Source organism: Podarcis melisellensis (genome assembly GCF_964234715.1).
Source record: "Podarcis melisellensis genome assembly, chromosome: 8".
In the NCBI taxonomy this organism is placed as follows: Eukaryota; Metazoa; Chordata; class Lepidosauria; order Squamata; family Lacertidae; genus Podarcis; species Podarcis melisellensis.
In genome coordinates, this window is record NC_138540.1 from 79,927,215 (window position 1) to 79,943,978 (window position 16,764).

Consider the following 16,764-nt stretch of genomic DNA (forward strand, 5'->3'; position numbering starts at 1 on the left):
GTCCCTGGTGGGCCTAATTTGGCCTGTGAGCTGAGGGTTTCCCTTCACTGATTTATTCTCAGGAACTGGTCTGTTTGTCACTTATATAAAGCAGAAGGGCGTTGCTGGTAAGTGACAACTGGAAGATGAGGAAATGAGCCCTTGTTATTATGTGTTGTGATATTCTGTCAGTAGTAGATTATTCCTCCAGGCGTTTATCCTTGTCAAGTTGTTGGTGTTGCTTTGATGGATAACAGAGGGGACTGATGCTCTGATCAGATCAGACCACTCCTGACATATGCATCCACGAATATAAGAGACAAATTAACTTCTATATGCAATTAATTCCCACCCCAACATTAGGCATATCAGAAAGGTATGCTGAAATCAGGCCCCATCAAAATAACCTTGAGTTTACACAGAAATTCCCATTCCTGTCTTTATTCTTAATTGAGGTAGCATTGGCCAATGGTATTGTAGGGGGACCCCAACGGCCCCCAAAATATGTTTTGTGTGAGAAACCTATAAGAAGCCCCAAGTGAATGATATATTGGAGTTCTGTTAAAATCCTTGGTTCATAATAGTTTCCTTTTGTTCATAAAAGACACATAGCCCAGTTGCTGGAAATACCAAAGATAAGGCATTCAGGGAGTGAACTTCTGAAGAGTAAAATTATGGGAGCCTGGCTGTGCCAGCTTACCAAGGACAACTCCCCTTATGTAGGCTTGTTATCTAGGTGAACATAAATCTCAGCCTACAATTCTCCTTTCTTTAGTATGTAGGCTTGTATCTATGTAGGCTTCAAAACTTTGGAAGCGAGGGGCCCTAGAAGGGCTGGACACACATCAAGTTGCAGACTGAACACCTAGAAAGTTGTATCTGTTACGGCAAAAATCTGGGTGCGAGGCTGCTCTGCCACCCAGCTCATCGGACTAAGTCCGTGGGTCCCTGCGGAGGAAAATGAGCTCAGCCGGAGACAGGAGCAAACTGCAGAAGATCCAAGTTTATTGCGCAACAGGTTCAAGGCGAGATTGAACCCTGAGAAAGGGGTGACATGAGTTTTTGAAACTCCCTCCATGTCCCAGAATACAGTGCAAAACACGTCATGAATACATTAAAGAGTGGTTTGGTTACACAGATTACATCATGAATATATTAAAGGGAGGTTGGGTTACACAGATTAACATAAGGAGGAGGGAGGGGGGAATATGCAGAGCTGGAGATATGCACAGATAAACACTTCCTGGGGATGAGAAAACAATAGTCCCAAATATGCATAGTCTGCCACCTGACATTGTCTGGAGGAAAGGCTGATCAGAGCAATTTTAAAGGATTAGGGTCTTGACACCTTGCTTGAGGGATTTTGCTGGACAGGGGAAATGTGATGGAGTCCTGGGGTAATTGAGCAAACTGGCACGCTGATTTTCTATGAATTTTATAGATTTTAGTCCCTTTTGACATTGACAATTGGAAATAAATTGATATATTGTAGCGAAGAAGAAGGTGAGGAAGACATGCCCCCCCCTTCCGTAACATATCCAATGAGTATTCTGCCAACTAACCTCTGCAAATGTCTGCAGCGGTTTGATTGGATTTTATTTCTAAAACCTATACAGTGGTACCTTGGTTCTCAAACACCTTGGTACTCAAACAACTTGGAACCCAAACACTGCAAACTTGGAAGTGTTCCAGCTTGCAAACTTTGTTTGAAAGCCAAACATGCTCCATTTTGAGTGCCACGCTTCCAATTTGAGTGCCACACTTCCGTTTTGAGTGTTACACTGAGGTCTGTCTGTTTTTGCTATTTATTTTGCGTTTTTGTTTGTTTTTTGGCTGTGTGGAACCCAGTTCAGCTACTGATTGATTGATTGATTGTGTGACTGCAGTACATTGTTTATTGCTTTCATTTTATGGAGCAATGGTCTCATTAGATAGTAAAATTCATGTTAAATTGCTGTTTTAGGAGTTGTTTTTTAAAAGTCTGGAATGGATTAATCCATTTTGCATTAGTTCCTGTTGGAAAGCACACCTTGGTTTTGGAACGCTTTGGTTTTGGAACAGACTTTTGGAACGGATTAAGTTTGAGAATCAAGGTACCACTGTAAAAGTAGTAACACGCCCCCCCCCCCCATTCAGCCTTAGTGGAGGTGACCGCGCTGAACCTATTTACTGCAGTAAATAAACTTTGGGACTCTTTCTTCAACCCGACTCACGAGTAATTAATGGTACTAGTGAGACAGCAGATTTGCCCTGCAACAGTATGACTAATATATTATCAACTAGCCCCGAAGTCTCTTTGCAGCTCCCATTGCCCTTTCAGTGGAATAGCTTGAAATCGGAATTAACAGCCTGCATTTCTGTGACTCGCCTCCTCTGTAGCTAGCAAGGATATGTATAATTCTTGGTGGGCTGTTTTAATAACATTGCAGGCTAGTAACTTGTGTGGATTTATTTACAAGCTTGCATTTTTATTCCATGTCCCTCTTTCATATCTGTCAATCTCAAGACAGTGTCCACACCCCCACATATTATATTCACAGCAGTCTTGTATATAAATATAAATTGATTTATATTTATATACATTTTATACATTATATTTATATACTATTTTGGTAGCTAACTGACAGGCAAAAAAAGAAGTTGCAAATGTGATTGGAACAATGTTGGAGAAATCCTGGTCAGTATTTTAAATTTTGGTTTTAGCTCTATCACAATAAAAAAAATTGGTTGATAGACCTGATGAAAGTAAATAAGTAAATAAAATAAATAACAAGAGCAGAGTACATTGAAATCCCGTCAGCCATGAAGCACGCTGGGTGACCTTGGGCCATCTCAGTGTAATTTACCTCACAAGGTTGTTGTGAGGGTAAAATGGGTGAAGAGAAAAAGATGCATAGCACGCTGACCTCTTTGAAGGGAAGATGGAACATAAATGCAGCGACAATTCACTTTGGGGTGATGCCCTTTATTTTGCAGCACAGAGGTGCACAAATCCCAGCTACTGATTCAAGCTGCATTTAATTTAACAAGCTAACAAGCCAAAAAATAAAAATTCATAACTTTGTTTCAAAAAGCTTCACGTAAAGAAGCGAGGAATGGGGAATAGTTTCAGACTCCTATCACACTGGAAAAAAGAGGCCTTTGGGTGGCTGGTGCACTTTTAAAAACCATCATTGCCCTTGGGTTTTTCATTTTTGTTGTAATAGCCTTTCATCCAAATTAGGGGTGAGGGGAATTCCATCCAAGTCGTCTAGCTGAGGGGCTCGATCCCTTTCTTAGATCTTTTGCTCATTCTATCTTATCTATATAGGTACAGTACAGTATATTCTTAATTACTCATTGGTTCAGGGCAAACCACCCAAAATTTTGGAGGGAACCAGAGCATTCTGTGGGCACTGTATTTTCCACTGATCTGCCCCGAGCATATTATTCTGCTTTTTAAGGCATCCCTTTGCCAACTTTTTTCACCAGCACTGTTTTTTAAAACACAGTGATTCTCCCCTTCTCCCCCTATTTCCCCCACAATGGTTCAGCCCAACTGTTGCTAGCTTCCTCCCCCTCAATAGTTTGAGAGGACTTCTCCTAACTACCACCCCACACCGCTCGAGCCCGAGACGCTCTCGTCGCTCATTGGCTCTCTCTTTTTTTGCAGTTGGGAGCGAAGAGCGACAGTTTAGCAGAAAGCACTCAAAGTAGCAACCTGGCGAAGCGCGGGGGCGAACGAATGATTTTTGTCTGGTCACGGGGGCTAAGGGAGTAATAAAAGGCCACTCTTCATTGGCTCGCCGTCCAAGCAGCGAATGATAGGAATGATGTGATTGGTTGTTTGACGCAGTTAAAGCGAGTGCTCTAGGAACCGTTTTATGTGCATGAATGCTTGCTTGCCTTTTATAGCGTTCTGAAATACTCTTCAGTTCTCCTTTTCTTTTTGTCACGCCGATCCACAAAAGTATCCCGTAGCCAATATATATATATCTGTTTCAAAGTGACATGGTAATGCTATAAAAATGTTGCCTCAGAACCTTAATTAGCCTTCGGAAATAAAATCTGCATTCTCCTCACCCAACAATTTTTTCATAGTATTGACACACCTTCATTGTGAGGGCATCACTAGCAACCATCCCAAAGGATCCTGTCATCCTGTCAAAAACAATATGGTGTCACTATTGCCTGTAGTCACACTCAGTTACCTAACTTTGCTATCTAGTGACACAATTCCCTTGTAAACCCACAGTGTCCTGACTTTCACACAACTGTTGTGCCTTAACTTCACCTCATTTGGACACCGTGCATTAAGTGCCCTTCCAATACTTCCCCAACACCAACCTGGCTTCAAACACAGCCCAGCGTTTTAAAATTATGTCATGTTCCTGTAGTAATTCCATGGCATGAGTCCCTCTCGGTCATGTCAAGATTATAGCAGCACATAATAAGGCTTCACTACAAGTGTCTATTTCATATTTCTCCAGAAGCAAATGTTGGTAATTTGGGTGGTCCAGGTGACAGTAACCAGAGCAGGCCTTCGCATGAAACGGTTGTTGTGTGCATCAAATTCCAGAGGGGTTACCATTTTCCTGCCTCTAATCTCCATCTCTGTGGCTGCAATCCAAAATATACTTACTTGAAAGTGAATGCCCTAGAAAAAAGGCGAGGCTCACTTCCAAGTATGGACTGGGATGTGCTTGTCATTAAAAAAAATAAATAAAAATCAGCCAATTGCCTTAGGGTCATTTTCAATTTTCATACTGGGAGCAAAAACGTCAAAGGCCAGCCCAGGCAATCACACCTTTGACCTCACCCATTTATTACCCTCTGTTTGGGTAATCCTGATCCACCAGCAGCAGCGTGCAACTAGAAAGATGCCATTTTAGAGGCAAAGAAAATGTATCTTTTCAGGCATATTGCAAGATTGAGACGGGAGGGTATACATTTGAAGTGGTCAAGGAGTGCATTGGGAATCCTCAAAGCTGGTTCTAGTTAACTGTCAGGATGGGCGGCTCTGTTTGGATCGAAGAAATGGCTTCACATTCCGAGACATGATGTTTCTCCCCTGCCTTTCAGGTTCCCACACCATGGGAGACAATGAGGATCCTGACGCTGCAGCAGCACCAAACATGCAGTGCTCCCCCTCAGACTCCACCACAGATGACAGCAGCACCCAAGATGATTATGTGCTCCCCGCCATCGTACGCTCTCCAACCTGTGCCCGCTGCCGCAATCATGGCATCCGGGTCCCACTGAAAGGCCACAAGAACACTTGCCAGTTCCAGGGGTGCCAGTGTGAAAAATGTATCCTGATCCTGTACGTCTGGTGGGAAAGCAAGATGGAAGTGGGTGCTGGCCCCAGACATTGTGGGGATTTGTGTTGAACGTAGCACAGTGCTGGTCTCAGTAGGTGGCACTGTTCCCTTATGAATAAGGCCTTCGTCATATTAAGCTGCAAGTACTACCTCTCCCCTTTGTGCTTTGCTAGCTCTGCTGCAAGCCCATTAATACTTGCAATGATGTACAGCACAATGTTTTTCTTTTTAAAGTACACTCCTTGCAGCTCCTTGCTCGGTATCCTAAAGGAAGAATCTGTATGCAAATGTGCATGGATCGCTTAGAAAACTGGAAAAAGGCAATCTTGGGAGGGTATGACTAGAGAACCAGGAAGGTTAAATATGGATCTGAAACTCCAAAGCAGGGCAGGCCAACTTTTCATACCAAGTAGGCCGCAAGAGTACTTCAACATGGAACCAGCAGGCTACATACACTGCCTTGTCCATAGCTGTCAACCTTCCCTCTTTTTTTGCGGGAAATTCCCTTATTCCAGCGCTGCTTCCCGGATTGTTAGATATCCTGTAGACTGTCCCTGGGACAGGTGAGGCTGCTGATCCCTTATTTTCAAATCTGAAAGTTGACATCTATGGCCTTGTCACATGGGAGGAGGAAAGCAAGGCCAAAACTTGATGCTCCCACCCCAAAGCTTTGCACTGCCTTTCCAAAGCCGACTAGCGAGACGCCATGCTTTGCGAAGGAGGAGCTAGGCTCCGGCAGGGTTCTAGATCCCTCTCACTTCCTTCCCAAAGCTGAGGAAGCACTAACTAGGCTTTGAGAAAGAGGCAGTAGGACCTTAGGACCCTGCCAGAGAGCCCTCCCACCTTCTTCCCAAAGCCTAGCCCAGGAGTGGGGGGCAAAAAAGGCCTCAAAGGCCATGTGTTGGACCACCCTGCTCCAAAGGGAGACAAGCAGGTTTTGTTACATCGTAGGGAAAAGGCCAAGAACTCTATGCTTGTGTGTGATTTGTATTTGCCCACTCTACCACTTTAATTCTTCATTTATTTAATGGTTTCTCCTCCCAGGCAGAGACGCCGGGTCATGGCTGCCCAGGTGGCCTTGCGCAGGCAGCAGGAGATGGAGCTGAGGAAGCTGACCAGTGGTTTGCTGCAGCTTCAGGACAGCCCCACATCAAGCTCTCTCCACCCGGCCAAACTACCAAAAGGGATCAAACCTTGCAGGGGAGACATAGGTAAGCTGCTATGAGAACAGGAAAACATGGGACATGAATTACTTTTATATAAATATATAAAAATGCAAAGGACTAAACTGTACTCCTCATTGATCCAAATTTGCTTCCAGTCCTACATGTGTTTAGTAATTAGCATTAATTATATATACAATCCTATCAGTTTATATGGGAGCAACTGACTTTCTCTCGCCTCTGAGTTCTAAAACAAAAGAACACCATCAGAGAAAAAGGCAGGGTATAAATACATATATAACAATAATAACACAGGCTGCCAAACATAGGGGAGCAGAAAATATATGTCCGATGTGAATGGCTGCAATGAAATAAATGAGGATTTGTGCTGGCAAGGAATGATTTTTGCAAATTCAGCTCCATGAGCCCTTGCAAACAGATGCTTTGAACTTAGATGGAAAAGCTGATTAGGAGTACACACAAAAACTAATGGGTGGGAAGAGAGTTAAGTGTGTTTTCCCCACAGTTTTCCATGCTCCAAAATTCTCCACCTGAAACTGCATTTCTCCCCCCCCCAAAAAAACCCCACTGTTTGTGGGGTGTTTGTTAAAATGTATATGTAGTTTTGTCCTTAGGATCAGGGACTCAGGGACTGCTGCAAGTCCAGCAACCTTTGGCTCTTTCTCTCCTTGAAAAAAATCCATTCACGCTGGTATTTAGAAGCATCCTGTGTCTGTGTTTGTTTTTTAAATTCTCCTTCCCATTTCCTTTTTTCTTTTGTTTGTCATGTCTTTTAGGTTGTAAGACTGTGGGCAGAGACTGTTGCACTACTGACATTTGTAAGCCAGCTCTAGGAATCTTTTTTGGCTGAAGACTGAGTTAAAATGTCTTTAAAAAATAAATACCGTATCATAGGAGGTAAATTGGCTGCTTGTCAGATTTTAAGTAATAAATACACTTATTTATTTTAAGTATTTTTTACTCCATTATTTTTCACTGCAAAGGCTCCTCTTGAGCCTTTTACTAACAATTTTTGTAAGACAGTCCTTGCCCTCAAGCTTACAATCTAAATGTTGTGGCAAACAAGGGGAAAACGGGAAGGCATCAGTTCTTAAAGTTTCAGTTCTTAAACAACCAACTTCAGATAATCTGATGGAATAGTGCTGCTAGGGGACAGCTCAGGGAGGGTCGAAGGTGTTAGTCTCTCATCAGAGCAGACCTGTGAGGGGGATGCAGCCGGGTACACTTGCCCCAGACCTTGGAAGGCTAAGATGGCCAGGGTGCCCTGCCAGGGGCTTGCTGGACCCAGTGGCGTAGCATGGGGGGTGTAGGGGGGCCGGCCGCACTGGGCGCAACATCTGGGGGTTAGGGTTAGGGGGCGCAAATCCACAGGTTAGGGGGCGCAAATCCACAGGTTAGGGGGCGCAAATTACCTGCCTTGCCCCGGGTGCTGACAACCCACGCTACGCCACTGGCTGGACCTATGCTGTCATGCCAAGAACAAGCCTCAGGCCCTGGGTCTCAGACAAACTCTGCACAGACCTGCAGCAGAGTCAATGAAATAGCCCTGCTTCCCTTTGCTGTGCTGCATGGCAGACACCAAATGAACTACCATTACATGACTTTTTCAAAATTCAGGCAACATTCCAGTTCACAGCTAGTGACCCACAAGCTTCTTCTCTTTTGTTGTACAGGCAGGAAAGAGAATGAAGAACCCTTGAAAGATTCAGAGGATGGACTCAGAGGGGTTCCTGGACTCCTACGAAGACAAAGGCGGAGAGCAGCCAGGAAGGTGAGGAAAAGGGACTAGATCACTTATCTTGTCTTCTTATTTGATGGGGTCATTTTAACAGTAGATTGTGGTTGGCACTTGCAGAAAGAGATTTCCGGTCTTCTCTTTATACTGGCAACAATATGCCTTTTTCAAAGCTAAACTCAGCTTTGTTGTCATAGAGTTGTTAGCAAAATGGCCAGGAAATGAGAAATGAAATAAAACTGGAAGCCTTGAAATGTAGATGTCTTGATATCATCAAATTAAACATAAAGTAGCCAGCCTCATATACGTTTGCCAGCATAACACTGGAGGCTGCTTCCCTTTATATATCCAACCTGAGCCTGTGGAACTCCTTGCAACAGTAGGCTTGGCAGGCGTGGGCAGTGCCAGACAGTGGAAAGGTGTTCTCCCTGGCAAAATGCTCTGGAATCTAGGTGTAGCCTGTGATGCCTCCCTTTGTTTCCTTCACTCCTTTAAGATCTAGGAGACTTGACTGATTCTCTGGCTCACAGAGAATGTCCCCTATTATACTATCAGGATTTCCCAAAGTTAATTAATATATTTCATGTCAATTAATGATTTGAGCAAAAACTTTTTTTTAAAATTGCTTCTTTTATTTGATGAAATAATTTGTATGATGTTTGCAACATTTATAAGCTGTATTTGCATTGCATTGTGCATTGTTCTCTAGGAATGTTCTTGGTTGCCTCTCCCTCACTGCTCTAAAGTGACAGAACTGCCGTGGGCCCTCAGAGGACATCAACCACCTCATACTGCTTGGTTCCCACCTCCGCTTCCTATGCCCCCTGCACCCTTCTGCCCATTCTTGCCTCAGGAACATCCTTTTCAATTTCAAGGTATGTTAGGTGGGTGACCAATTTCTCTAGTAATAAATCTGGTGTAATCTGTTTATTTATTTTCTTGCATTTAGTAGTCCGCTCTTCATTGAACATTTTCAGTCAGAGAGCAGGCAACAACTAATAAAATTAAACAAAGTAAAAACAACAGCATACAAAAATTACAAGAAAAAACCTCGACAACAATTCTGTCACAAGGAAAAAAAGCAAAACTACAAAAACCAAATACTGTGGTAAATAACAAACACAAGACAGCCAAGCGTTTTAGACAAACAACAGTCTTAGAAAGAGTTTCTGCTCCCTGTTTCACATATAGAAGCCCACTCACTCGCCCTCTGTCACTCATACAAACAGGACCCCACTCTGAGCCAACAGACCCTCACCCTGTGATTTGATGGCTAATATTTTAGTTGCATGTACCGTAATTAAGAAAACCTACATGATCATAGCACATGCTTCGAAAGATATACTGCACTTCTTATACTATAATAGCAGCAATTATATAAGAACTTAATGTAACCTTCCAGCGTCCTGGTGTTCTTTGAAACAGTCCTGAGGAACGAGGTGTTGCTTCAGAAAGGCTGGCCCTAGTTCTGGTTTCTTATACAGTGGTACCTTGGGTTACAGGCGCTTCAGGTTACAGATGCTTCAGGTTACAGACTCCGCTAACCCAGAAATAGGACCTCGAGTTAAGAACTTTGCTTCAGGATGAGAGCAGAAATCGTGCAGCGGCGGCAGCGGGAGGCCCCATTAGCTAAAGTGGTGCTTCAGGTTAAGAACAGTTTCAGGTTAAGAACGGACCTCCAGAACAAATTAAGTTCTTAACCCAAGGTACCGCTGTATTGTAAACACCATGTTGGCCTCTGTATTCAGGAACTGATCACTGAGCTTGTTTTCCACCCCCTGCAGGTTGTGATGGTAATGAAGCATTGTACATGCCAGATAGTTACATGACAGCTCCAGGACAGATGTTTCATCAGACCCCTGGCACGTCCTGGTGCTTACCTTCACCTGCCAATCTGCCCAGGTATTTTGTGTATGGCGTCCCAGCATCGGGAATATTTAAAGCTAAGTAACGGTCTGTGACTGAAAATTTAAAAACATGAATATGTCTCTATAACTGCTAATCAACCAGGAAGACTTAACTGTGGGTGACTGAAATCTTTGGTCATTATAGTTGTAAAAACTATAATATAGGTCAGTATGAATATTTCCATACGCAAAATAAATTTAATGACTGCTTATTTTGCATATGAGAAGACATTTCTGGTGGAAACAAGGGAATCCTATCACAATGATAAGAAGAAGTCCTTGCAGAGTTATATAGTAAAAAGAATGTGGACATTCACTAGAATTGCTAGATCTTTAAAGAGGTGGCCCTGGCCATATCACATTCCCAAGCATAACATGTTGGATGAGGTCTGTAAAAAGTAACATAGCTCCAGAGTAAGTTTGAACTTTTGAGCTGGCAATTCTACCACCTGTCCACTCACATTTTGCCCACACTATATGATGAAATATTTGCTCTCTATGAAATATTTTCTTGTCCAACATGTTTATGCACATGGCAGTTGTGTAAACACCCTAAGGAAAGTCTGGCAGCTGTAATGTTCTGTCTCCCTGCTCTGCTGAGGATTCAAAAACAAGAAGCCAGGACAAGACAGAGAGCAAATAGTTGGTAATAGTACCTCTGGGTATTAATCACATGGTTGATTTAGCCATCAGGTAGTGCCTCCCACATGTGGGAATGAACATGCCTTTTGGCTACGATCCTAAGTGCACTTAGCATAAATGTTCAATTAATGTCAATAGGACTGACTTCTGCCACAATGTTTACAGTATCAGGGTGTATATTAGCTCACTAATCCCAAGAAAGGGCTAATCCAGCTAATGTCAGGGCTGTTGAGGAATAAGTCTCACTAGACACAATGCCCATGATTTAAGATGGGTTATTTATTAAATGATCTACTTCTCTGTGTAACTTACATTGTAAGTAGAAGGTAAAGTTATTAAAGTAATTACAGTGAAGTCAAAGGGAAGTACAAAAGGTAGAGTTTGCTATAGAAATTTATGAGAAACAAAGCAGATAAGCTGATGACCCTTTTGGCCAACTTCTGTTGCTGAAGGAAATAGTCAAACTTTGCAGTTACACACAAGTCTTAATCTAGAACAGGAGTGGGGAACTTCAGACTCAGGGGCTGAATGTGCCCCTCAGAACTCTCCCCAGCAACACGCCTCAATAGCCCTGTTCTGCACCCAAGATTTTTTTGCCTGGTTGGAATACGTTCTTGAAGAGTGGTGATGTTCTTTCCTTGCCTGGATGGAGGGTGAAGAGGGGAAACCTCTGACTTTTGCTTGGCCTACAACAAAGAAAGCATCACATCCATTGCTCCACCCACTTTTGGGCATACATGCGGCCCCCAGATGGTTACTCACAAGGGAGTGAAACAAGGGGCTGAAAAACATTCCTATCCCTGATCAAGAAGAATCTAGAGGAAGCACAAAGTCACAGATATGAAGTAGATATAGCAAAGACAGTGCTGGAATAATTGTCTTGTTGTGAGTGGAACCAGAGGGTGGTATATGCCTTTACTGCTAGAATAATGTATTTGCACAAATTATTTAAAGAACAATTTTAACAGTTCCATGTAACTTCAGGTCCTGTATAATGAATAAACAGAAATTGCTCCATGAAAGACACTACCTAATCTATTATTTATCTTTTATTCTCTGGCACTGGTACAGCAACAGCTGTCTATACTAACAAACATTTACTGCAAACAGCAAGTTGTGGGTGGAAATGTAAAGTGAACTTGGGAGAATGACAGATGCAGAAGCCCCTCTTCCCCCTCAACAGTTTGTGGTTTAGCAAGGACAGAAGGCGAGTGGGAGACAAGCTGCCAGTAAGGAACTTTATAAACAGGATTGAATGTGCTCTCTGTCTTTCTCTCTCTTCCCCCTCCCATCCACCCTCTTCCAGCCGCATGGCCCTGAATCCCCTGAGTGGCAACATGGATTTCAGCAGACGTCCAAAGGCTGCACCTTTGGGAGGTCAGGTATTTTGGTCCTTGTGTCTTGCACAAAAATTGCCCGTGAGCTGGAATTATTACCTTCTCCCTCCTTCCTGAAAAATGGGAAGACACATTTCAGTGATCTTGCAGGAGGTAGCAAAACTGGCAGTCGGAATTATTTAGTCTGCCCTGTTCTGTGGGAGGGTGAATACACACATGCCAATGTATGGTAAGGATTCTCTCCTGATGTCTCTCCAGTTGGTGACTCACAGGTGTGTTAGCTTGTCACAGAGAAATGGAGAGTAGTTCAAGGTCTTGGAATGGGCAACCTCTTTACTAATAGTAGAACTCATGCTTCCCCTATAAAAGTCCCATGATCCATTTTGTAGATGATTGCTTCTCTGTCGTAGGAAGGCCCCAACTTGCCAGGGCCTTATATTGGTAGAGGGCTTTCATGGGCTGGTCCTGTGGTTTAGTGGGAGAGGGTGAAAGTGGGACAGTCAGCCAGTCATGCTCTTTGGTCTAATGTTAAGTTATGAAATGCCATAGCTCTGGCTGCAAAAGAGGAACTGCGTTGGAAACAGTAAACATTATCCCTTGAAAAGTGAAACAACTCCTATTCCTTTCCAGCCCTTTAAATTGGACTAAGCAGAATGCACAGCTGGGGAGAACACGAGCAATGATTGGCAAGGCTAAACGATATCCATTCAATCAAAGAATTGTTATTTGGCACAGGCAATTGGTAAAATGACTAATAATTGGTCTATACTGTATTTCACTCTGTATACGTGGAAAGCAGCCAGAGTTGCATCTCCATCCTATTCTAATCGGAAACCTTTATTAAAATATTCCATGTTGCAAGTGCCCATACCACAAGCCAACCTGGGGCTAGATTAAAATTGAGGACCTACAACTGTCTTGCTGCAGAGGCCGGTTGTGTGTCATTCTTATTGCTGCTACCACTTTCCTTTTTCCTTCTTAACTCTGGTGAGGAAAAGGAATCCAGAGCTATGAGCTGGTTACCTGCATGGGTGAAGCTTCAGCTAGCACCTTCTCATTAGGGTAACACTTCATGCTTCTGATAAAGTGGACTGTAACCCACAAAAGCTTATACTATAATACAATGGTTAAGTCTTTTAATGTGTTGCAGGTCTCTTTGTTCTTTCCCACCAGCAAAGAAGGATGCAAGATTTACCCTGCTCTTATTCTGTTTCCCAAACTCTGCAAAAAGAACAAGCAGAATCTGTACATGAGACGTTCATTAATCTAGTTCATGTCTGTTTGTTAATCATGAGGTTAATAGTCTCTCCCCCTCTCTCTTCAGCCAACCTCTTCTGCTCATGTTTCGGTCTGGCCCACCAGGGGGTTTATCTTCTCCCCCCTTTCTGAACAACAGCTGCAGAAAGAGGCTGCTGAAGCCCTGATGGTGCTGAGAAATGCTCCCCAGCCAGGTCCCATTTTGGCCACTTCCAGTCTTCTGCCCCCTACCAGCTCTGCACCTGCTCTGCTGGCCTCATCAGCTTTCACACGCCCCTCAGCAACATTTCACAATCCTGGGGTGGCCAGTCCCTTCCCGCAGCATCCCTCATACTACATGCCTCCATGTGACATTCAGCCTGTAAAGGCTTCCAAGGACATAGCTTTGAAAGGAAGCCAGCTGTCCCCAGAGTCAGTTAGTGCTCATGGAGAACAGGCCCCAGGGCCTCTTTTCCTTCCTTTACTCCATGGAAGTGCTCTTCCCCAGCAGTACAAAAATGTCCATCTATTCTCAATTGCTCCACCCCGGGCACCCCAAGTGGCTACTTCTGTAATGGTTTCCAGCATCCAAGCTGTCAAACCCAGCCTCAGAGGGACTTCCAGTGTCAGCCACCACCATTTTGTCCCAAACGTGGCAACCTACCACACAGCCTCAGGCTCCATGCCACATACCATCTGCATGCCACAAACTGTAGACAGCGGTTGGATTTCCGAGACAAATGTTGAAGTACTTGCTCCATCTAGCTCCACTCACAGTGGCCCTCAAATTCTGCCCTTCTGTGTCCCACCAATGGATGTGTCTGTCACTTCAGTGCCCCTACAAACTGGCATCCCATGCACTCCATTTGGGATGGAACTGCACATGCTTCCTAGGCTGTCACTGTTGAATCCTACCCCCTACATTATAGCTCAGGAAGGTTTCCCAGAGCCAGTTTCCCCCCCAGGGCAGAAATCACAACAATGCCATCAGCAGCAGAGCCAAGAAGGAAAGCATTCCAGCAAGGGACAGGAAGGAGAAGAACATGGCAGAAGCCACAATGCGCCAGGGAGCAAGGATCCAGAAGGTACACTATAGACAATGCAGCTGCAATCGATGCCCGAAGGACTAATATGTGTTATCAACTGTTTTTGAAAACAGTGTCTCCAAAAGAGCAATGACATGTGCAGAAAGCACCCCTGTACCCAAAATATGACTGAGGGTTATATAAAGTAATACAGAGATTTGATTTTATTTTTCTCACACACAACACACTAGAACTTAATGAAAGTGATTGGCAGTAGGATCAGGACTAACAACAAAAATACTTCACACTACACAATCAACATGGAATTGGCTGCAGAATGTTGTGATAGCCATTGGACTTAAAAAATAATAATTAGATAATTTTTTGCTGGAGGATAACAGTTATTATGATAATAATATTGGTAAACCTTTCAGGGCTGTTGTAAGGGTTATTGAAAGAATGTATGCAAATATGTGCATTTGAGCTTTTAGAAAAACTCACTATACAAAACTGAAGTATTTTAAATTTTGGAAATGCCCTTCCATGATGCAGCACTGCTACCTGTAGCAATTTGTTTGCTTTCATAGGAATTTGCACAAAATGTTAAGCACATGTACAGACAGACATGGAATCTGGAATGAGGGGATATTTACTTCTCTTTGTAGATATTAATGCTGGGTTCTTGGGTTGTTGTTTTTTAAAAAAGGATTTGATCTGTTGATGTATAGGAAAATTCCTACCGTTAGCAAGAACAGTCCTTGCAGAGAAATTGTTAAGAATGCATGCAAACTAGCTTCAGCAGGTTTCTCCTTTATCGGGAAACCTGATTTCATTGACCAAAACATACCTACACCCATATTGCTTTTCTCCTAAACTGAGAATCTTCTGCTGATCTTCCCGTATACAAGGAAGTACCAAGTGGCAGTGTCCATGGTGCAAATAAGAAACCTGCTCTAGACATCTCATATAGCTTTCCTGGAATTCCTTTGTTTAAACACCATCACCTTTGTATCAAGAGGTTTCACAGGAGGTTATACAGCTGGGCTCCTCAGAACACAGACAGAAATATTCAAATCACTTATTCCGGATTAGTCGCATTGCAGTCAACTTGAGAATCATGGGATTTAAGGATCATGGTCATAATGATGTGCAGAGTACCCAGAGTGTCTGAGAGAAAGAATTCAAAAGGGGAAATTACGGTGTTGCCACTTAGGAGCTATTCATACAGGGCTCCTGCAGTGTGTCAACTTACTGCTTGTAGCTGACCTGGGTTCACACCGGATCAGGCAGAAGGCAATGCAATTCCAATTATGTTACCTTCTAGCTGACCTGGAACAAACCCAGGTCAGCCACATGGTATTTACAAATAGCAGGCTGACACCCTGCGGGAGGCCTGTCTGAATGGCTGTCACCAGATCAGTGTGATTGTTGTATAGGTAGGAATAGGGGAAGAAGCCACTGAGCTGCACTGTTAGAGATCTAACAGGGTTTCTCTGTTCTGTGTAGGTTCTACAGAAGCAGCACCTGACTTCCTCGCATCTAAGCAAGCACGCAGCCAGTCTGTTCAGCAAGCCTCACCAAGCCAACAACAGCCGAGCCACCTCCACCAGGCCAGCACCTCCCCCTCTGTTTCCCTAAGCATTGGCCAGATGGGCTCCATCTCGCTCCCCACCTAGGCTTCTGACAGTGGGAGGTGCGTGCATATATAATACTTTGTGAAAAGAAGGGCTTCAGTTGGGTAAAGCCCTTCTCTCCTGATCTTTTAACAGGGCATGGTCAGGGGCACAGCCTCTGCATTTCTTTCCTTCAGATCCCCAGCTGAGTTATTGCAACCACTTTATTGTGGCAAGACAAAGTCAGCATCACTTAACACATTCAATTCATTTTTAACTAGTTCAGTGCCAGGCAACAGGCAGAGTTTTTGAAAGGGTTTTGAGAAAACGTTAGATTTTTAAATAGCATGTTGGAGTAGCTTTCTAACAAATAGGGTAAGCAGTTAATGTTCCTTCTTGAAGAAACGGGATATTGTAATGGATTTCTACCATTTAAAAATAAATCACACTGAAATGATTAATGAACAAGACATGTGTTACGTTCCCTACACGACCGCTGCCAATAAAATGTTGAGACACAACAGCAGTTGTTTTGGTTTTTATCCCCAGGCTGAAGTTTGAAAGATTTTTCACTTTGCTTTATCTAGTGCTATTTCAAGAAGGATTCAAGTTTTCTAAATTAGAGCTATACTGAAATTCTGCACTCAGAATATATTAATAGGGTTGTATTTGTAAGCTTATATAGCATGTTGGTTTTTGAGGGTATGCAAGAACACCATGAGTGAAAACCACAAGGTAAGATGAGAAAACCATGTGTCACAGATAATTTCTCCTTTGCATGCTGAATTATTTTACAAGCACTTCTA

General features: G+C 43.3%; 1 protein-coding gene across 7 annotated transcripts; it reads left to right on the forward strand.

The window, feature by feature from the left end:
* Positions 1-2,618: 2,618 nt before the first annotated feature.
* Positions 2,619-16,479, forward strand: DMRTC2 (DMRT like family C2). 7 transcript variants are annotated; one of them, XM_081922045.1, is made up of 9 exons: positions 2,635-2,962; positions 5,041-5,281; positions 6,324-6,490; positions 8,137-8,234; positions 8,908-9,082; positions 9,983-10,100; positions 12,054-12,129; positions 13,409-14,405; positions 15,852-16,479. In XM_081922045.1, exons 1-9 carry the CDS (start codon positions 2,851-2,853, stop codon positions 16,019-16,021), a joined length of 2,154 nt encoding a protein of 717 aa, XP_081778171.1. In that variant the 5' UTR covers positions 2,635-2,850; the 3' UTR covers positions 16,022-16,479. The 7 variants fall into 7 exon arrangements, with proteins under 7 accessions (XP_081778177.1, XP_081778171.1, XP_081778172.1 ...); XM_081922046.1 differs by having other exon boundaries at positions 2,642-2,962; positions 8,908-9,073; XM_081922050.1 differs by lacking the exon at positions 2,635-2,962 and adding an exon at positions 3,567-3,671.
* The last annotated feature ends 285 nt before the right edge of the window (positions 16,480-16,764 follow it).

Excerpts from the sequence above, each read along its gene's own strand:
- DMRTC2 (XM_081922045.1), top strand. The coding sequence starts at position 2,851 with ATGGGTGAAGAGAAAAAGATGCATAGCACGCTGACCTCTTTGAAGGGA. Across the intron at positions 8,235-8,907 it reads GGCGGAGAGCAGCCAGGAAG|GAATGTTCTTGGTTGCCTCT; the intron begins GTGAGGAAAAGG and ends ATTGTTCTCTAG. Across the intron at positions 14,406-15,851 it reads AGGGAGCAAGGATCCAGAAG|GTTCTACAGAAGCAGCACCT; the intron begins GTACACTATAGA and ends TGTTCTGTGTAG.